This window comes from Benincasa hispida, chromosome 12, assembly GCF_027475165.1.
Source record: "Benincasa hispida cultivar pf3 chromosome 12, pf3_genome.v1.1, whole genome shotgun sequence".
Classification (NCBI taxonomy): Eukaryota; Viridiplantae; Streptophyta; class Magnoliopsida; order Cucurbitales; family Cucurbitaceae; genus Benincasa; species Benincasa hispida.
Genome location: NC_143489.1, coordinates 18,634,101 through 18,656,957, shown reverse-complemented (window position 1 = coordinate 18,656,957; position 22,857 = coordinate 18,634,101). Strand labels below are relative to the sequence as shown.

General features: G+C 34.0%; 2 protein-coding genes across 4 annotated transcripts; one reads left to right on the top strand and one right to left on the bottom strand.

Annotated features, from left to right (window-relative positions):
* The first annotated feature begins 615 nt into the window (after positions 1-615).
* I-2 (phosphoprotein phosphatase inhibitor) lies at positions 616-10,851 on the top strand. Of its 2 annotated transcripts, none has more exons than XM_039018750.2 (5): positions 616-826; positions 1,387-1,427; positions 7,977-8,098; positions 9,847-10,023; positions 10,429-10,851. In XM_039018750.2, the coding sequence occupies exons 2-5, from the start codon at positions 1,405-1,407 to the stop codon at positions 10,653-10,655; spliced, it is 549 nt and encodes a 182-aa protein (XP_038874678.1). In that variant the 5' UTR covers positions 616-826; positions 1,387-1,404; the 3' UTR covers positions 10,656-10,851. The 2 variants fall into 2 exon arrangements, with proteins under 2 accessions (XP_038874678.1, XP_038874679.1); XM_039018751.2 differs by having other exon boundaries at positions 626-826; positions 10,166-10,851.
* A 1,086-nt stretch (positions 10,852-11,937) lies between these two features.
* Positions 11,938-17,642, bottom strand: LOC120067914 (E3 ubiquitin-protein ligase XBAT33). 2 transcript variants are annotated; one of them, XM_039019542.2, is made up of 10 exons: positions 17,048-17,642; positions 16,825-16,884; positions 16,405-16,476; positions 15,935-16,119; positions 15,428-15,588; positions 15,288-15,346; positions 15,146-15,192; positions 14,920-15,063; positions 13,957-14,048; positions 11,938-12,859 (listed from the first exon to the last, which is right to left on the bottom strand). In XM_039019542.2, the coding sequence occupies exons 1-10, from the start codon at positions 17,222-17,224 to the stop codon at positions 12,318-12,320; spliced, it is 1,539 nt and encodes a 512-aa protein (XP_038875470.1). In that variant the 5' UTR covers positions 17,225-17,642; the 3' UTR covers positions 11,938-12,317. The 2 variants fall into 2 exon arrangements, with proteins under 2 accessions (XP_038875470.1, XP_090164590.1); XM_090308464.1 differs by lacking the exon at positions 15,935-16,119 and having other exon boundaries at positions 15,428-15,593; positions 17,048-17,611.
* Positions 17,643-22,857: the final 5,215 nt, after the last annotated feature.

Genomic DNA, 22,857 nt, shown 5'->3' with positions numbered 1-22,857 from the left:
ATGAGAATCGAATTAACGTGAGTTTAAAATAATAACGAGGTTATCTTTCGAAGTCCGGTAGTAAAACTACTAACGGATTATTTTCTTACATTCTAACAAATGCCATATTTCATTTTTATCTCTCATTTCTCGTTTGTTTGAAGTAAACATAGATTTATTTCATTTAAATAGTTCCCCAACTGTAATATTTTATATACTAAATTTCTTATATTAGGGTGTGTTTAGAATATATTTTCAAATGCTTAGTTTAAAAATAAGTCATTTCGGAAGAATTGAAATGTTTGGCAAGTACTTAAAATAGTTTTACAAATGTATTTTAATCAATTTTTATCAAAAGTGTTTAAATAAAAATGAGTTTTTTGAAAATATATATATATATATATATTTTAAATGAAGGTTCTTATTCTACAATCGATATTACTTTTTCATATCATCATAAAAATATCTTGATATGAACGTTGGAAAATATAAGTACTACGGGAATACTAATTTTGGTTGTGGGCTAAAAATTTGTTTTGAGAGTGTGAGTAGGCTTCGAATAACAGAGCCCATTGGGCTTTTTCCCTCAAAAAAAGCCCAAATGATGAAGATGGCCTCGCTCCAAAATTCCTCCCTCTGTCCATTCATTCGTATTCCTTTCTTCCATTACATCTCTCTTTCTCTCTTCATCGCTCAATCTCATCTCCTCCATTTCCGTTCTCTCCTCTGTTTCGGCTTTTCTCCGTCTCCGATCCCTGTTGGTAGATCTCCTCTTCCTCAAGAGCCTCTTTCTGATATACTCCTGTTTTTGTGGTGAGCAGTACGCTGTTCAGGACGTTGACGAACGGTAAAACTCTCATGCCTTTTCCCTCTTTGAGGATTTTGTTTGCAGAACATATGTGGGTTGTTTATATGCTTGGGAGAACTTTAAAACACGATGAAATTTTGTGAGAATGAAAACAGATGAAGTTTGTTTTAGGGATTATGAGCGATTGTTTATTTGCAAGTGGGTTTCTGTATTGAATAATCGATAGACTAAGAAATGGATGTATGACGGAATCTGAGTCGGGAAAATATAGTAGCGTGAACGAATATTAGTTTAAAGATTCGACGAGTTTTGAATAGAAGGATGTTAGGTAAAATTATTTTGGGTTTAAGCTGATGCTGAAGCTCATGCGACAATTATTTGCCTATACAACTATTATCTGTTGGAAAATTGTTGGATATGTGATATTTTAGTGGGTGACCACCCTGGATTCCATGATTGAATTGACCTGAGAAATTAGGAATCTACGTTTTGCCAATATGAGATAGAGGAACAAAAGAAATTTAAGCACTCTCTTTTTTCTGGTGGTTCGATGAAATGGGTTACTCACCAGTTTCTTTGGGTTTCTTTTTTATGGACAGGTCCATAAAGAGGTAAAGATGAGTAGCAAAGAATCAAAGAGGTATGATATATTTTATGACTTTGCATTGCATCCGTTTCCTTGATTGTCCGCCGAAATAAACATCGAACCTCTTTCTCCTTGCTCGTGTCTTCCCACCCCATGGTCAAATGCTCTCAGATTTTCTTCTCCTTTTTGGTTTTAACCAAGGGGTGCGCTTATTGTTATTACTTAACTTGTTCGCTCAGGCTCCAAGACTTCTGTAAATGGGCTTAAATGGAATTATTATGTTCATTTATCCATTATTAATTATTCTTTAAAGAAAATATAATTTTCATTAGTATAGTTAAACAGAGATATATCGATTGATCATATTACCACAGGAGGAACTTAATCCCTTGGCCTCTCGAAAGTAAGAAATATGTGAATCAGTGAATGGCAAAGCTGAAAATACCCTTTAACTGATATGAAGGTCAGGTCTTAGTTAGCTCCAACCCATACAAGCACAAGCAAAGACCTGTTGAAGGAAAGGGTTCGTAGCTTGGACTTGGAGTAAGAGGCTCTTGTTATATACATAAAAAAAGAAAACAAACAAGGTTTTCTACTGCCTAGGAACAACAAGGTTGCTTGCTGGCATTAATGCACTTCAATATTACTTGTAAGATGAGGGAGATGGTGCACATCCCTTTTTGCAACTTTGCTAAGCATTTCACACTTATCTCTTCAATTCTAGGCTATGTTGATACTGTAGCATGATTAGTTATGGGACTCTAGTTGTAGTGATTTTGTTAGGTATCAATAGTTCCTGCACTTAGAAAATTACCCAACAAGGACTGGAATAGGAATTTACTCCCCCTGGTATTGATATTCAAATATAAATAACCAGAATTACAACTCAAGCAAGTCTCAATTAAGAAATCAATTCAGCACAAGAAGAAAAAAAATAAAGAACCCAGAACCGGATAAGGACTGATTCGAGAGCGCTTCCTCTTCCAAAAGCTTCAACGATCTCCAAATTATTTCCTACTTAAAATGATTCCCCAAAACCTCTTTTATCCTCAGCTGGATGATTCCCACCTCACGTAATTTCTCTTTCCATGCCAACATTCCCATTTATTCCCAACTTTCCTCTTTTGCCCCTTCTTTGGTACGTATGTATGATTGGGGGTCTTACAATACCCCCCTCTGCAAAACTCACCTTGTCCTCAAGGTGAAAGTCAGGTATTGCGATTTGAAATTATTCAATTCAACCCAAGTGGCCTTCGACTCCGGCTAATTTTGCCACTTGATTAGAGCTTCCTCTTTTCTTATATCTGAATTCCGTCGTTTGCCCAATAATTTTTCTTGTTGAGCATTCATTTCAACGTTGTCCAACAATTCCGGCAGTAGAGGATGGATAGTTTGCTGTCCCCCTATATTCTTCTTCAATTGAGAAACATGGAATACATTATGTATGGTGGTTTCGGGAGGCAGTTGTAAACGATAGGCTATTGCCCCATTTTTTTTCAGTCTCGACATAAGGATCATAGTACTTCGGAGCTAATTTCTCATTTCGCCTCGAGCCATTGATCTTTAGCTTATGGAGGACTTCCTCTCCTATTTCAAAAGTCACATCCCTACGATTCTTGTCGGCATACTTCATCTGTTCTTGGGCTTTTGCCAACTGCTCTTTTAATGCCAATAATGCCTGATCCTGTTCCATTAACTGTTGATTTAATGTATTGTTAGAAGTTTTTCGATCACCATATAGGGGTGGATCCTTGCCAAATAGCACCCGAAATGGTGTAGTATTTAAGGAAGCATGGAAGGTAGTGTTATACCAATGTTCGGCGGCCCAATGAATCCAATTACTCCATTTCTTTGGTCGTTCATTGCAAAAACAACGTAGATACATTTCTAGGCATCTGTTTACCCTCTCTATTTGGTCATTGGTTTGGGGGTGAAAAACCGTGCTGTGTTTAAGAATTGTCCCTTGCAATGTGAAGAACTCTACCCAAAAGTTTAATCAAGAAAATCCGGTCCCTGTCGAACACAATGGATCTTGGAAACCCAATGATGTTTGACCACATCCCGAATGAACGTGTCAACTACTTGTTTTGTTGTGAAAGGGTGTATCAACATAATAAAATGGCTATGTTTACTTAGCCTATCAACCACCACCATTATCGAATTGAATCCTTTTGATTTGGGTAGGCCTTCAATGAAATCCATGGATAAATCATTCTATACTTGATTTGGAATTGGCAAAGGTTGGAGTAGTTCCGCCGATGACAATGATTCGGTCTTCTTTTGTTGGCAGATCGAACATTGTGCAACATAGTCTTTCACGGTTTTTTTCATCCCCTTCCAATACAATTCCTTGGTCAGTATTTTATATGTTCGTATGTAACTTGAGTGGCCTCCTATAACAGAGTCATGAGACATTTGAAGGATGAAAGGAATATGTTGCCAATAATACTAACCTCCCTTTGTATAGAAGCCTCCCTTGTCTCGATGAATAATTGGGAACATCGTCCGGTTCAACTTTCAATCTTTCTATGATCGACTTTAAATCTTCATCTGCTAGTACTTCACTTTGAATGACATTGGTATCAAACAGGATTGGTGAAGACAGAATGAGCAATTCAGCCTCAGATGGCAATCTTGACAAGGCATCAGTTGCTTTGTTGTTCACTCCTGATTGATATAGAATTTCAAAATCGTATCCAAGTAACTTGACTAACCATTTTTGAAATTGAGGTTGGACTTCCTCTGTTCTAGCAAAAATTTCAAAGCTTTCTGATATGAGATTACCACAAACTTCTGTCCAAGTAAGTAATGTCGCCACTTCTGCATCGATAAAACCACCGCCATTCGTTCCTTTTCATAAATCGACTTTGCTCGAGCTCTTTCAAACAGCTTTGGACTAAAATAGGCGATCGGCCGCCGATCTTGCATCAAAATCGCACCAAGCCCATAACTCGACGCGTTTGTTTCGATCACAATTTTTTTGTTGAAATCTGGAAAGGCCAAAACTAAGAGTGATACCATGGCCTTCTTCAACTTATCAAAGGCTTCAGTTGCGGACTGATTCCACACAAGCATTCTTTCGTAGAAGTTGAGTCAACGAGGCTGCAATTATCCCATAATCTTTAATAAATCGATGATAATATATCCGGTCAAACCCAAAAATCCCCGCAATTTGGAAATATTCTTTGGTATGGGTCACTCGTTCATGGTTTGAATCTTTCCCCCATCGGCCTGCACGCCCAATTCTGACACCCAGTGTCCCAAATAATGAATCTCTATCTACCCAAACACACATTTCTTGCAGTTTGCATACAGCTGATGCACCCTCAATGCGTTGAAAATGATCCCAAGATGCTTCTCATGTGAATCGAGGTTGGGACTATACACCAAAATATCATCAAAGAAACTCAAGATAAAATGACGTAGAAAGGGTTTGAATACCTTATTCGTTAAAGATTGGAATGTGGCTGGAGCATTAGTGAGTCCGAAAGGCATCACCACGAATTCATAGTCTCTCGTGTGTTTTGAAAGCTGTTTTTTTGGATATCCTCCTTCATTCTTATCTGGTGATAACCTGATCGGAGGTCCAACTTGGAAAAATACTTGGATTCGTGCAACTCATCCAACAATTCCTCTATTATTGGTATCGAAAATTTATCGGCTATGGTAATTTGATTAACCTTTCGGTAATCAACATAGAATCTCCACCCCAATCTTTTTTTCAAACTAATATCATTGAGCTGGAAAACGGGCTTCAAGTTGGTCAAATAATGCCAACAGACAGCATTTCTTTTACCATCAGCTCTATTTCATTCTTTTGCACATGCCCATATTTGTACGACCTTACATTAATTGGTTTTTGACCTTCCATCATTGGAATATGGTGATCAATTTCCCATTTAGGTGGCAGACTATTTGGAGGTTAAAACCTCTTAATTCTCCTTTAAGAGGCGTTCAATTTTCGAAAGTACGTTTTTGTTTGAACACTAGCTGCTTATCCTCCTTTTCTGCGATCTGCATCTTCTGAAATTCTACTAGGAACCCTTGAACTTCCTCTTCCTAATTACTTACCAACATCTTCATGGATATTTCTCTTTTAATCAAAGATGGGTCCCCCTTCAGTATAACTTGGGAATCTCCTTGCTTGAACGTCATTGTCCAAGTAGGCCAATCTACCCCCATATATCCCATCATGTGTAACCATGTCATTCCCAAAATCATGTCCAAGTTTCTCAGTTCAAAAGGCAAAATGTTTTCCAGCAAAGTTACCTTACCCTCTATAGTTCCATGTTTACTTCTTTGCAAACCCGTTTTCCCTAAATCGCCTTGCCATCTCCGATCACTATTTCGTAATTCGTCATGTTGGTCACTAGCAATTTTAATTCATCAACAAGCTTCTGATTGATGAAGATGTGAGTTTCTCCACAATCAATCATAACCATCACTTTGGCCCTTCCTAATTTTCCCTTCAATTTCATGGTTCTAGGGCAGAAAAACTCAAAATCGACCTCAAAGTGAGTATGACCTCCGCTTCATCTTCTCTTGTCGTTTCCTCGGGAGTCACCTCAATTTCTTCCATCTCTTGACCTTCTTCGGCGATTAAAAGTTTCAATTCCCTTATGTCTCTCGTTTTGCAACGGTGGTTCTGGGAATCTTTTTCAACGCACCTGAAACGCAGACCTTTTTTCCTCTTTTCCCTAATTTCAACGTCCGATAACTTCCGGGTCCAGCCTTCCTTTCTTTGGACCCCAGCTTTCTTGGGTAATTGCACGCTCATAGTATTTGGTTGATTGGGCCCCAACCCATCTTCCCCAACCCACTCAATTTCATCTCTTTTCTCGATGGGTTTTCGTCGAAAGCTCCCTCTAACTCCATTAACGCCTAGTCTTTCTCATCAAGGGCTTTCACTTCGCTCATTGTTGCTTCCAAGTCGACCAAATGGCGACTCTCCACCTCCACTTTTAATTTCGAAGCCAAATCGTTGATAAAGGTTTCAACCAACACCTCTTTCGATATCTTTGGTAATGGGGCGGAGTACCATTCAAACTGTTTCTAGTATTCAGCGTACGATCCCCCTTGCTTGATGGCTAAAAACCGTTGTGTCAGATTTCCCTCCTTTGTTGTCTTATATCGCTCAAACATTCGTTTCTTCAGTTCCTCCCAAGTTCTGATCGGGTTTCGATTATGGGTCCAACGATACTAGTCGACTTCTTCCGGATCAAAACTTACCACCACCACCTTAATCTTCCCCTCCTTAGTCAGTTCATGAATTTCAAAATAATATTCTACCCTGTAAAACCATGAATTTGGATGATCACCCTTGAATATGAGCATCTCCAGCCGCTTGTATTTACTTTTGTTCCCTCCCGATTTCATTTGGGATGATTCTCCTTCTATTTCTGTAGATTTTCCCTTTCTGTGCGATCCTTCTGTCACCAGCGACCCATCCCTCTCTCTACTCAGATTAACTTCTTGCATCTCTCTCATGAGCCGATCAACATTCTGGCACATGGCAAGTTCCATTTCCTTCAAGCCTACAATATCCCGATCATGGGATTCCAGCTTATCTTCCGATTCCTTTAGTGCCATACTCCTTGTTCATCCCAGGATGAAAGGGTGGCTCTAATACCAATTTGTTAGGTACCGATAGTTCTTGCACTCAAAAAATTCCCCAACAAGGACTGGAATAGGAATTTACTCCCCCAGGTACCCCAGGTATTGATATTCAAATATAAACAACCAGAATTACAACTGAAGCAAGTCTCAATTAAGAAATCAATTCATCACAAGAAGAAAAAAAATAAACAACTCGGAACGGATAAGGGCTGATTCAAGAGCACCTCCCTTTCCCAAAAGCTTCAACGAGCTCCAAATTATTTCCTACCTAAGATGATTCCCCTAAACCTCTTTTATCCTCAGCTGGATGGTCGCCACCTCATGTAACCTCTCTTTCTGTGCCAGTATTCCCATTTATTCCCAACTTTCCTCTTTTTCCCTTTCTTTGGTACATATGTATGATTGGGGGTCTTACAGATTTGAATACGATCTTTTGCAATTTTTCTTCTTCTCTTGTTGGTGTTGACTGGAGATGGTTTGTTGTTTTTGTTTTTGTTTTTTTAGTGATGTTGTTGATTGGAGATTTTTTGACTTATAGGGTCTCATGTAATTTATTTTTGTGAGAAAATATTAAGTGTTCAATCGCATGAGTGCTTTTGACATTTGAAAAAATCAGAATGTTAGCCAGATGGAGTAATGTTGAATTTACCCTCTTTATGTGTTTAAAACTCCTCTTTTCTAATGTTTCTATGGATCCTCTAGTGTTTTAAATAGCTATTTATTCTGTTATTCTTAATCTTCATTTGCAAATACCCACTCATGTTTAGATGTTCATGTATTCTTTGAATTGTGGATGAGGTATTTGTTAATAGTTGTTCTTTTGGGGAATTATATTTCATATCTTTATTCCTTTCATGAAAATGGGAAATGTTGATTACTTAACAGACGGGAACAATATTCTTGTTAACCTTACATTGTCATATTCTGTGGTTTTCTCTGACATACTTTTCTCTTACGAATTTGAGCTTTATCGTTCTGTTCTTGTAGTGGCCGTGGGCGCCATGTGAAATGGGATGAAAGTAATATTGGTCAAATTGAAGCAAATAAACCTGTGAGACAGAAAATTACCGAACCTAAGACGCCTTATCATCCCATGATTGATGATGATGGTATGCTTTCCTTCTATTAGCAGCATGTAATACCCCATTAATTTATTATTTATTGTGATAATTCTTTTACAGGAAAAATACACTTTTGGTCCCTAAGGTTTGAATTTGGTTTGGTTGCAGTTGGGCTTTGAGGCCTTAAACTCAACATTTTTAGCCCCTAAAGTTTGGAATGATCTAGTGTTTGGTCCTTACCGTGAACACTTTTGGTTCTTTTGTCAATTTTCTGTTGTGTAGGATTATGTGGACACTTTTTTCTTATAATTATTTTTATACTAACATGGCATAAATATATTAATTTTGTAGGTTTTAAGTTGCTGATGTGGAAAAATATATTTACAATTTTTTTAATGTTATAAACATTATGATTTATTATTTTTCTTTTTCTTTTTTTTTTGTTTCTCTTCTTTCACTCTCTTCCCCACCTTCATCCCCACGACACCGTTCACCTGTACCCGCTGCTCATCAATGCTGCTCCTTTTCTCCACTCCACCACTGATTTGGTGCCTTATCATTTTCCTTCTTCTCTTCTTCTTTCATCTCCTTCCACCTTTATCTTCCTTATTCTCTTATCTATACAGTATACTCTTTCTCTTCTCTATTTCCTCCCATCTTGAACTGCCTACGACCCCTCCTCGCCATCTTCTGCTCTGGCGACCTTTCAACACCCCGAAAGCCCACCCAAACCCCATCCCGAATTTCAAGTGGAGAAGGGGAAGGAGTTCAATGAGGAGGGGCATGAGTTCATCGTTGGTGTGGGGAGTGTTCTAGATCTGGAATACTGGAGAAGAGGTTTTTTGTGGGAAGTGGGTTTATTGAGTGAATTGTCAGTTTGGGAAGAGGATGAACGGTTGATGGTGGCGGTAGGCTGTAAGGACTATTGACAGAGTGGGGAAGAGGAGAGGTAAAGCAATGATGTGCATTGATAGATGATCGAAGGTGGAGGTGGGTTGTGAGGTTGCGAAGAGAGGGAGAAGAAAATCGAAACAAAAATTCTCAACTTTTGATATTTTTAATATTAACAAAAATAATAATGAATACGTTTGTGCTACATCAACAATTTAAAAATTATAAAATTAATTTATTTGAGTCACGTCCGCCTAAAAATAATAAAAAAATGTCTAGTCAACTTTACATAACTGTAAGTTGATGGCGAAGCCTATAAGTATTAATCATATGGACCAAAAAAGACAGAGATCTATCTTATTTACATAATTATGATTTTGATTTGTTTGATTTATTATTTTTTTTATAGGTAACTTCTACAATACATTGAAATCACACTTCACAAATTTTGAATGAGTTAATTTTGTACATTACCTCTTCAGATGGGATTTCAATTTATGGATGTAAATATTAGAGGTTGAATGTATTTATTTTTGTTAAAAAAAGTTATCTAGATATGTTTGTCGTTTTTTTTTTTTTGGTTATTTGTGTTTGCTTAATTAGAATAGAATTAACAAATATGAAACTGCAAGGGGAGAACTTTTATGCTGTGGTTAACCTGGTCCATGGTCCGTATGGATTGTGGAGGCATAGATATTACATTAATGAGTATTTTGGCTAGGTCTATGGATAAAATGGTAAATATGTACAGGGTGAATTGATTTTAGTGAGAAAGCTTTAATATGCTTTGACCATCTCGGTGGGGTGCCAATTGATGATATGTTTAGGAGTAAAATTTTGCTCACTTCAACAGTCTACCTAGATAGTGCATCTCAAGATTCTAATTGTTATTTTGTTTGATGCAGATTCTCTATCTCCTGTGCGGGACAGATTTGACATGTGTGTTGGTGATGCAATGCATGCGGAAGCCATTCGAACTGCATTGAATGATGTGGCTTCCTCAAGTGGTAAAAGCAGCCAGCGATCTAGTGGTTGGACATCTTCTGAGGATGAAGCAGATGCCATGGACCAAGATGATGAAGGTCCCAATTTCCCTTTGCTCATTTATTGTACATCCATTGCTTAACTTAACGTATTTTCTTCAATTTCAAGTACAAGCAGTTTTATAAGATGATCTGATCTTAGCATCAAATAATCAACGGTAATCATTGCTTTGTTGATAAGGTTTTGTAAGGTTTGACTCTGCGATGCTGTTGTTTATCAGTATGCCGTGTCGATTCACTGCGATCTCCTTGAAGGTTGATTTGGCGGTCATCTCATTTTCAAAGAATGAACCAACATAGACTTGGCGACTAACCCACTGTTAAAATGTTCTTTGCTTTATTTTAAAGGGGGAAAATTTATAGCATCTTGTTCGATATTTTCCTTGTGTTTAGTAAATGCTGATGCTTACATTTTTCTGCATTTTTGGTTGGGTTTGGATACAGACAAGGCAAATTTGAGCTTTAAGGAACACAGAAGAGCACACTACGATGAATTTAGGAAAATTAGAGAACTCCGAAGGAATGGGTCGATTTTAGTGGACGAAGACGATGAAGACGATGTCGAGATGGATATGATGGGGAAAGGTGTGAGGGATATTGATATTGAGAAAAAGAATAAAGGTAATTTCTCTCAACAATCACCTCCACCAGCCAATGGAGTTGGAGGTTGATTTAAGGGAGAAGGCAAAAACATCCCACTGACTGAGACCCATTTGATAAGAAATTGTTTTGGGTGCTAAATTTCCAGTCTTCTTTTTATTATATTTCTTTTTGCTATGTGTACTCTGTACTTGTAAATAACTTCATTTCTTTGTCCATCTCAAATGTGGCAAGAGTATATGATACACCTGACTTCTTTTTCTTTTCTTTTTTTTTTTTTGGTTTAATTGGCCATTTCCTCTGGAACTTCAAGCAGAAAATTTTCATGAGCAAGTTTGCATCAGCTACTTATAATTGTTGATGTTTATCTTGTGCATATGTTTTTTTTTTTGTTCTTTTTTCTTTTTAAAAAAATCCAGTACAAGGGGAGATGGAGAATTGTTCCTCGATTTCATGGGTCGATATATATCAATTATTGATGAGTTATACTCTGATAACCTTAATCAAAGTATATATTTTATAGCAAGAAAAAATGAGAGTAATGGAACCACCAAAACAACCTTTATGACATATTTTATAATGGTGGCATGTTAGTAGTTCAATCTGAGGTAATACGTTTGGGTCATGTATATGAAAGAGACGTTGAGAAATTGGTTGATAGTTTTGAAGCTAACCAGCGGGAGGGAAAGAAAGAAAATATGAGTATTATCAAATTTGTAGAGATGTTTTGTTCATAAGGTTATCTAGTGATTGAAGATATCTGGCGTTTTATTGCTTTGTTGAGTTTTGATGGAAAATTTTGATTTTGGGATTTTATATAATTTTGTAGGATTTGAAGTCCAACTTGAAAATTTGGATCTTATCTTGTTGTTGAGAAAATTGATGTAAAATTGGACAGATGAAGAAGAGAATGAGTGTATATGTTTGTTTCAAATTGATTCTTTCCAACTCAAGATAACTTAAAAAAATTTTTATGCCCACGCAGAGAGAATTCTTTCAATTGATTCAATGGTTTTAGAGTAGGGAATAAAATGGTCCATCCATGTAGTAATGGTAATTTTTTTAATTTTTTTTAAAAATTATTTATTTATATATTTTCTTAAAATAATTTTTAGTTTTAAGAGTAATATTATTGAAAGTAAGTACAAAATTTAAGGGTTTTTCGTTTAACATATACTTCAGCTTAAGACGGGATGAAAATTGCTAAATTCCAAGATCAAATTATCATAAAGGAAATTTGTAATTTAACCTAAAGAATGTTGAAACATGGATTGGAAAAGTTCATACCTTTGGTTATTGTTTATGGGATTTGGGGGCTAATAAGCTATTTGATATTGATAATGAAAAAGAAGATGAGGAACCTACCTTCCTGGTATTGACTTCTAATAAATAGTATTCTCTTCTCTTTCTTTTACTGACATTCATTCAAATACAATGAAAGCTGAAACTAAAATACCAACATACAAATTTTACAACTTTCCTCTATCTATTAGTACAGGCAGCAGCAATGAGTTGAAGCACAACACATGCTGTCGTGCCAAACAAATCATTCACACCAACCAGGCCTCCTAAAGCCATCAGGAAAACTCGGAACACAACTGAAGAAAAAAACGAACCACGTTACGCCGAACTTTGTATCCATGACATATATATCCACTGGAACTTTTAGAATGTATTGCTGTTACTTTCTCAAGTCTTGTCGAGATGACTGACCCGATAACCAACCAGACACGTCAAGCATTTATCTCTGAATTGCATTGATTCTCCCTGCTACAGCTTCTCCTGCCCCAAAACATGCTTGAACAGCTAGTTCTTTCTGGCCTTGGACCTCCCAATTTGTCCTGGTCTATTGGGGTTGTTTGCGATTGACGGGGCAATTCATCTTCCGTTCCAACGTCTCTGGACTCAAATGTCGGGCATGGACCATTGTTGCACGTACACAAAGGAATAGCAGCAGAAGGGAATGGACTGCAAGTTACTGGACAGAATACATCTGAAGAAACCGAAGCCACACGATTCTTACGGATCTCTGGCGTACAAGTTGAAGCTTGATCTTCAGCATTACGGGTATGAAGAATGCATGGGCTGCATATGCTAAGAGACAGATGAAGTTGTTTTTCTTTTGCTGTGGCACCAGACAATTTTACAAAAGATATAATTCCGTGCCTGCAAAGCGGACACGGAATTGAGCCCAATGAACCGATCATTTCTGATTGGATATTGCTCGTTGAACAAAGATAGAGTGCACATCTTACACAAAGCTCATGTCCACATCCTACATAACAAGAAGTCAAAAAATTACTCAACTACCAGAGTGCAGATGGATATCAACACAAACATCCAATTCGAGTTTATAATTTGTGGCCATACTTGGGGAGAAAAAGATCAGAACTTATTAACTAATCATATAGAAATTTAGAGTAATATAATACAAAGAAAAATATGGTGCTGCTTTCATACATCTTGTCCTTAATTTTTTTATACTTTCAAATCATCCCTTATCCTTGAATTAAAGCTTTCATCAGACATCTATGTCGTTAAATGATTTCCAACTTTCTTCTTTCATATGAACGAACTTTCATTGAAAAAAATGAAAAAGTTCAACTAAGTTACACATAGTTGTGCTCTCAAAAGGAGTTGCATTAATTCAGAAAACATCATTGATTGCATTTGGAAAAGAATTAGCTCTTACCCACTTGTCAAAATTTCAATCCAAAAATTGCCCTTTCTGAACCAAACTTTCTAAATCCACTGTCCTAAAAATAATGCATCACTTCCATAGATTACTTACGTCAATATATGTACACTTAATGTTACACCTCACTGATAGGATCGTTTGATAAGCTTTAATGATTTTTTTTAGACAATAGTAATGATAATTATACTTGTAAAAGCACAAATACCAAAATGGAACTAAACTAAGATTAAAGTACAGGCTAAAATTACAATCAACCTACTTAAATTTCTTTAGAGTATGAACCCTAGTTGAAGTGGGAAGCACAAGCTCAAACCCAATTAACCCAATTGAAAAACAGTGAGAAGCTCAAATAGATTTTAACATTCACAGGATATGGAAATTGGAGAATGGCATTATTCATTTTTCAAGAGGCCAAGACTGCTAAAGATCTTGAGAACTGGTTAAATGACATGCAAGATTCTGCTCATTTCAGCTTTAATAATCAAACGCTAAAACTGTGGTGAAGAAGAATTCTTTCTTGAGAAAGAATTTCTTTTCTGTTATATCAGACAGATGCAAAACATGTAAAACTTGCCCAATCAGAAAATACAACATAGGGAGCATGAAAATCATCTTGATAATGCCACAAAAGGAAAACAAGATTCAGATGTTAAATGTATGAAGAAGGAACTTACCCTCTGCTGCCACGGAACATACTCTCTCCAGACAAACAGCACAGGTATCCCCATCATCGGAGGTTGCTCCCATAGACTTAAAACCGCATTCTCTGCAGAGAATTCCACATATCATCATTTACATTTCCAATGCACTAAAGAGCAGGCCCTTGTTTTATGTGAGGAATTCAACTTTCACCAAAAAGTAGAGTCCAGTATCATAACACTAAGTGATCTACGTATTGAACAACGCATAGCCACTCTTTCATGAAACTGCCTGATCTAGAAAGGAAAAAAAAAAAATTACAAACTTGACAGCTCCATTCCAATCAGGTCTCTTTTCCCACTAAAAGATAAGGATACAGTATTGCAATGGGAGGAGGCAAGGATTCAACTGGTTCACTAATTAAACTTGCACATATTGTCTAACATTTGTAGAAATCCCTTCAATTCTCTTTGGTGTAACAAGGGATAATGGAATATAAAAACAGCTCCTACATTCATTAATCTAAATGATCAAGTCAAGCAGTTTCCAGTTGACTCTATAACTTCGACTCGTAAAACCAAGTTAGTTTGAAGAGAGAGGACAATAAATCAGAGTTCCAGCTATTTATTTTATAGGTCAGCAACAAAAAAGTTGTCACAATGGGCCTATGCATCTCCAGTGATACGGAGAACTTATTATTTTGTGGTCAGGAAATTAATAATAATAAAAAAGAAAAAGAAATACTTTGGGTCTGTTATGTTCCACCATCTAAAATCATCACATCTAGCTAAATATAATCCTCAACATGCCTTCTCAAGATGTTGCCTCTTTTGACTTCAACAACAACATTACCAAAAATCTATCTTCTAATATAGAGACAACTTCTTAAAACAAAAAAATATGTTCATTAACATCAATATAAGATGCAGTAACTCTTACAATGCCATAAAAAGTGTGAACCAATTAGTAACTTCAAAACATAGCAAATAACCAAATACCTGGCAATGTTTAATGCACTCAGTAAAGGCAAGGATAGGTGGTTGGAAGTGGGGAACCTCGGTATTATAGAGTCAGAATTGGGAGCTAGCAGAGATTCAAGCCAGTGGCGTCCCCACATTCTGGCTACATCTAACGGAAGCCACCTGAAACAATGTTGCATTTTATATCAGACAAGTTACAATTAAAGATAGAAACACAAAAGCAAACACAGTGAGATAAATATACCCATTGCAATTCAAAGTCACCCGAGAGGCACCTCTTGCAAGGAGAATCTGTAACATTTAAAACAAAAAGAAATGTTAACGAAATATTCAAATGCAATTCATTAAAGCCAAAAATTTACTATTAAAGTCGAAAGACATCTTGCCTGACAGCACTTCAAGTTACCCCCACAAGCTGCATAATGCAAAGGAGTGCTTCCAGCTCCTATAAGGATATAATCGGTTGTTATTAATAAACGATCACAATGCACCATTAAGATTTAGAAGCACATTCTGCGAGACTTACCTATCAAATCCATAGAGGTTCCGTAATGAAATGTTACTGCTGCAACATTAGCATGTAGGTCAAGAAGAAGATGAACACAATCATAATATCCATTTAATGCTGCCATATGAAGAGCAGTAATGCCACCATCAGCTGCCTTATTTATAAACTTGGACAAAGCACTGCACTGGAAACACAAAAATAAATCACAAGAATAATAAACAGGTCAAGCAAAGTCTACAATACTCTATGGTAGACAACCAATATGTCAAAACTTGTAATTTGGTCCAAGATACATGGTAATATAATCTTAGTAGTAGAGATTTGATTTATTTTCAAAAAATTCACATTCATGTTTTTTTAGGTACTTCGAAACTAATTTTTTCTCCATTAAGATCAAACAATCCTATAATTTTCGTCAGTCAACTATAGGAAACTCACCATCATCAACCTATTCCTATAGACATCAAACCAGCTAGTAACTAAACAAAATCTATGTTTAGATGTAAAGCAAAACGAGCCAAGTACCCTAGTTCACATCTGTTCTTCACATTCACACCATCGCTTCTGCTAACAACTGTCTGACTATTAATAGCCTCATAAGGAACACTAGGAACAAAGTCGGCCACAATAAGTCTTAGACATCTCACATGACCATTTACAGCAGCAAAATGGAGAGCAGTCCGACCGCTAAGGTAGTCTGCTCTCATTACCTGATTACAAAAAACAAGCTATTATCATCACAACTCAATCTTGAACCAATAGCAATTGGTTATAGGCACTAACAAAACACTTTACATGATCAAGATTAAGAAACAGAAATAACTCAAAAATATCATGTCCTTGTGGTAGTTACATGCAAGAATATTTCTCTCATCAAACAACAGCTAAAAGAAAACAGCTTTACGAAGGCCGTTGTTTTCATGCTCCATACATGCTAGCCACCAAACAACTTATAAATGAAAGTAGCAAAGCTAAATTCCAATTTAACAACTCACATTGCATCTGAAAACTAGAAGAGTTTGTACAACTTCCCAGTGCCCATATCGACAAGCTTGCATCACTGCTGTCTTCATATACACGAACAAAACAATACAAAACAAGTAAAATGCACATTCATTTCAGGGTAATAACTAATTACATAAAAGAAAATGTTGCTATCAGATTTTGTGCGCTTAGAAAATTGAAAAACAAAAGGCAGAGTATCCTAGAAATTTTGCCCATCATAATGGAGTAATTGCAAGAATCCAAGTTGTTAATAATCCAATTACACCCCATCAAGAACAAAAACAGGCGTACCAAAAATTCATTCATAAATTTAGGATAAAAAGTGATAAACCTAAAATCCTCTCGTCTTGATGATCAGGCACCTAATCCAAACAAAATCCAGAAGAGGAAAAAGCATCAATGTCACATACCTGGCCACAGTAATTCCTGGAATTCACATCAGCTCCATTTTCAAGCAACAAGGACACAATCTAAGAAAAAGCCAGACACCCAAGACAAGCAGAAAAAAAAAACAAACAATTACAACAAAACCAAAGGAACAAGAAAAAAAATTAGAATGATGAAACTTCAAATCAATATTTAAAACAAACATCTAAAATGCAGAAATTAGAGAAGCAAAATAGAAACACAAACCTCGTTGTGGCCTTTAGCAGCCGCAAAATGGAGAGGAGAATTAAGGCCACCGAAAGTGGAGTATTTGGCGAGACATGGGTTGCAATCTAAAAGCATTTTAGCCTCAACCAAATCGCCATCTCTCGCAGCCGATACCAATCTCTCGCCTGATGCCGAACACCCAAATGAATTCCCCATTCTCAGCAAGAAATGGGTGGGAATTCAAAGAACAAGAGAATCAGGATCCTTATGAAATTTCTTATTACCCCTTTTTTCTTCGCACCCTTTACTTCCAAACCAACATTTAAGAAACAGAAACAAACCAAGAACTGAAACAACAATCAGAAGACGAAATTGAAAGGGGAGAAAGTTGCAGAAGAGGAGAAAATGGGGAAGGAGCCAAATTTTTTTGAGTATTCAAAGAAAAGAGAGAGAGAGGAGGAAAGAAAACAAATTTGATGCCAAATTTTTTCCACTTTTTCTCACCTCTTTTCTTCTTTCTTCCTGCGGTGAGATGCGACTTTCTTTTTTCTCTCTTTTTCTTTCTCTGTTTTGTAACATAAAAAGTTAATAAATTCATCTCCATTTTGGTTACAACAACAACAATATAATCTTCAACATTTTTAACAACTTTAATGGGTTTTAAATAAATATATATTTAGCAAAAAGCATAGCTTGCATAACATACCAATTAATACCATTCAAGAGGTGGATGATGGTTTCATCTCCACCAACTTTTTATTTTATTTTTTTAGTATAAAGATGAAGATCGAATCTTCGATATCTACGAAAGAAAATCATGTCAATTATCACTGAACTAAACTTACGTTGAAAAATAAATATATCTCAATTGGTATAAAGTTAGTACTAATGATGTAAGATAGAGGCGTGATTCTTTCACACTACATGTTTAAAAAAAAATGTCCTAGTTTAGTAGTAGTTTTATTGATGACATATTTGGTTGTCGAGTAGCTTGTAAGGTTTTAATATTTCTTATGTGCATGTTTTTTAGTGGTTGAATTGTAAATTTGGTTCCTATGATTTGGAGAAAGTTAGAATTTAGTTCTTATAATTTTAAACGTTAGAATTTAATCTCTATGGTTGGATAGAATCATCATAAATACGATATTGTAGTCCCTACGTGGGGTTATCTATGAGAATTTTTATCAATCTGTAGAGACTATTTATGGAATTTATCGAAGCATAGACACTAAATTCTAATTTTTAACACTATAAAGATTAAATACTAACTTTCTCCACATCTAGAGATCAAATTTGTAATTTATCCTATACATAGTTGTCAAGAAACTAGAGGATTTTAATGTGTATTTGTAGGTATATATTACTTACACAAATATATATATATATATATATATAACTAGAGGATTTTAATGTGTATTTGTAGGTATATATTACTTACACAAATATATATATATATATATATATATATATATGGAAGAATATGAATAGCATATATTAATTTTTTTTTTGGTAAAATGACTAATAAAAAAAACAAAAGGAGACAATGGCAATAAATTATATACTAGAATATAATAAAAATTATCCTTCCCCCAAAATCCTATTCAACAAAGTAGAAAATTATCATCCAATTCTTCCAAGAGTGAGAAAAAGTAAAAAAAGACAGTGAAAAATCACTCATATTGGTTAAAAAAAAGACTACCATTTATTTGATTCTAGTTTTTTCTCCTTAAAATTTAATTTGGTAATTTTGCAGATAAATTTTTTTTATAGTCAAGTAAGAATTATGTATTAACAGTTTTACAACGGTATTCTAAAGGATGACAAATCTAAATTGTTTTAGATATGAAATTTTAAGATTTCAATTGATAAATTTTATGTTTTAATTGATTGAATTCTAAAGTTTTTTTTTTTTCTTATTTTGGATTTTAAAAATGTCATCTAAAGAGAGTGAACATGTTTCTTTTCAGAAATATGAACGGATAGATGTGATGAGTAATTTGGATTTTATTTTTTTAGTTTAACAAATGTACGTTTGATATATGTTTTTTTAGATTTTGTGATTCAAATATTACGAATTCTATAATCTTTTTATAGTTTTATTGTATCTAAATTTTATATGATTTTTTTTTAAAGTGTAACTTTGAAAATTTAAAATGTATATTTATATATAAAATATAGAAACTTTAATAAGTATAGTACTTAAGGTTAAAAACTCAATTAACTTTTGTTATGTTAAAAATATATAATATAATATAATATATCATAATTATATGATATTAAAACAATATTTGTACAAATTAAAAATTTTTAATATAAAAAATGTTCATAAATTAATTATTTATAAATTATATACAATTTAATATACTTTTAGGACATATTCAACTTAATGTTTAGTGGCAACAAATTTTATAATTTCTTGTATCATAAAAAAAAAAAAAAAAAAATTTGAACCATTATTTAAATTGAGATTCAATTTCTATCTCTTGTTACCAAACATATCTAAAAACATGAAATAAAATAACTTTATTTTGATTGAATATTTTGTTTTCAAATTTCTAATTTTATATTACTTACCAAACATGGTCCAAAAATTTAAACTAAAGAATTGGGTATTCAACCCTCCATTGTAATTTTCTCAACTATTAACTTATATAATGAAAAAATTGATTGAAGATCAAGCAAAGTAAAAGTTAAAAATGGGAAATTGTTTTGGAAAGAAAAGAAAAACCTAAAAGTGTTTTCTTTTTGGTGAATATATGTGAAGGATGTTTTGTGAATTTTCACTTTTATAATTTTACTTTATCTTTTCAATAAGGTAAGATGTTGGTAATTTTCTTTTTCATAGAAAAGATTGAATGTTTTGTTTCCATAATATAGTCATAGAGGTTCAAACTTTCAACTTAATTACAAGAAACGTTAATAATGTTTTAATCTTTGATATTTGATTAGTAAAAACTATTTTCGAACTATATGAGCTTTTTTTCTAAAAAAGACTAAAACAATTGTGGAACGAAGATCCGACCATTACCTATTAAGATGGTAATTAAGAATCTTATGAACTAAATTATGTTTGGATAATTGGCCAAATTATGCAAGGTTTTTTTTTAAAAAAAAAAACTCAAAGAAGAATGAAATTACGGAATGACAACATCAGGGCAAATAACAATAATCTAGGGAAGATATACAACCCACAAGCATGACGCTTTATTAGAACCACGACGAGCCAAACCATGTGGATTCAAATTTACAATATGAAGATTATAACCAAAAGCGAGGCAACTTGAAACTTAGCACAAAAGGCATTTAATATTAGACCACGAAATAAAAACTTCCAATTTTTTTTTAAATGAAATTGTTATAATCATACTATCAAACCTTAATTTAAACCATTATTTTCACCTAAAACTTGATTGTATTTACAATCAAATCTTAATGAGGTGTAAGATTCAATTACAATAATTTAGGTTTAAGAATCAAAACTAAAAAGATGCGTTAACAACCTTAAATTAGTTTTTATAGTTATTTTATGCACAAGAAAAAACGAACTTTTTTAAAAAAGACATGTCTCTTAACTCTATTCAAATTCTTTTCTCAAAAAAAAAAAATAATAATAATAAATAAATAAAATCAAATTCATGTTTAGTTAAATAATGATTGTAAACACATGATAAATAAATCATGCCCGGTTGTAATGGTTCAAATATTCACTGATACATCAATATATTTGTTAATTGGAGGATACGACATTGATATTAATTAAAGTTTAATATGTATTCTCGATATCTCATATAAATATTCATAAAATATATAAAAATATATCATCAATTAGTCACCAATCTAAATATAAATACTAATAGTAAGATCTATGACTTAGAGAGAAATAATTTAAATATTAGTTTACAAAATTTTTATAAATTATTCAATTAAATGAAATATCTATATGTATCAATATTTTTTATTGATATGTCCATCAATATATCCGTAAAATTAAAACCTTGATATTGACATCAATATTAGAGGTGTTCAAATGATCCGATAACTTGAATTACCCGACCCAGACTGTTTAGGTTGAGTTGAGAAAGTTTTATTCTCGAGTTGAGTTTGGTAAAGTTGTTTTCTATTTTTATCGAGTTGGGTTCGGTTTCAGATTGAATAATTTTTTTTTCAGATTGACCTAACCCAACCCATAATATATATATATTAAATAACATAAGTTTTAATTCTTAAGGTTTAGCTTTGAGTTGAGTTTTTAATTTTTGTTAGGATTGTTACAAACTTACGATATTTGTCTTTGTTTAAAGTTTGTAATAGATATCATGATATTTAACATTTGAGTTTCATGACATTTTACTTTATTAATCATGTGTTTTATAGATAAATTTACGTATTTTAAATTTATAAAAAAAAAAATAATCCCATAACCTAACCCAAGGGATGGGTTAAAGTATTGGAAACCGTGTTCTCAACCCAACCTAATATGATTTTTTGGGTTGGTTAAAAAAACTCCCCTAACTCCATCTGTTTTCACACGAATGATCGATATATAACTTTGACCCAATCATACAACATATATACCATTGTGTTAGTTTTTATGTTAGAAATCTTCTCGATCTATATATGAGCTTACTTAGAAAAAGACGATATAATTGTAGTGAAACACAAGGCTTTCTCAATAAAACTACAATGAATAATAGCCAACTCCACTTTTTCCAAATTGCCTATCCGTCCTTTCTAGTGGTAGGCAAGAGGTTTGCACTCATTATTCATCAACTACATTATTGCATTGCTAACTTATAGAAATTCATTACGATATATAGACCTTAAATAAATACATCACCCTAAACTCTAAACCTAAACCCAACATAGGTCAATTATCACACACATAGGTCAATTATCACATGAGTGTATTAGCAATCATGAGGTCCGTGATTCGAATCTTCATAACCTTAATGGATATTAAAAGAATAATAAATAAATAAGTATATCACAATTAATAACATTATTTTCTCAACCATGTAACAAATGAAATATTAAACTTTGAGAGTTGTATCAATTTGAACCCTAACTACAACTAATAGCTATATCAATTTAAACTTTAAACTTTTATAAATTAACCAATTTAGATCATTCATTAGTAATTTATGACTAATTTTCACTTGATTTTACAACATCAATGGTATAAAATTATTTTTCTTCCAAACTTCTACCAAAGTACAAAGAAAAATTGTTATGTAATTTGATGGAAGGGTGGTTGAGGCCCTTATTAAATAATTTAATACAGCCCTTATTAAATAATTTAATACTATGTCTAACTTAAACTTGTAGTATATGTAGGATGGGTTGACCAACATGGAGCCACAATTAATTGAATTCTCTTTGTCGGAGTTATATAACATAACGAGGGTTTGTGCAATTGAAATAGGGCTGTTTGGGGCGTTGCGATGATATAGGATATAGGGGATTTTGATGTTTGGAGAGTTTTGATGTCTCGGGAGTTTTGATCGAGTATGATCGAGTATGTTCAAGCACTGAAATGATATACGATATACGGTAGGAAAATGACAGTGAGATACGAAATACGTTTCGAAAATGGGCCCACAAACAATTAAAATCAGTAAGATAAGATAATGGACCTCCAAACACTGATGATATAAGATGTAGGATATACCATTTCAGGCCTTTAGGGTGTGTTTGAGGCAAGGACTATCTTAAGATTATAATAATCACCTCTTGCTACAGTAAATACTTTTTTGTATACTCCAAATAGCTATGGTCAACATCATTTCAAAACATCTATTTGCTACCGTATTTACTATTTTACATTCATTATTTTTTTATTCTTTATTACA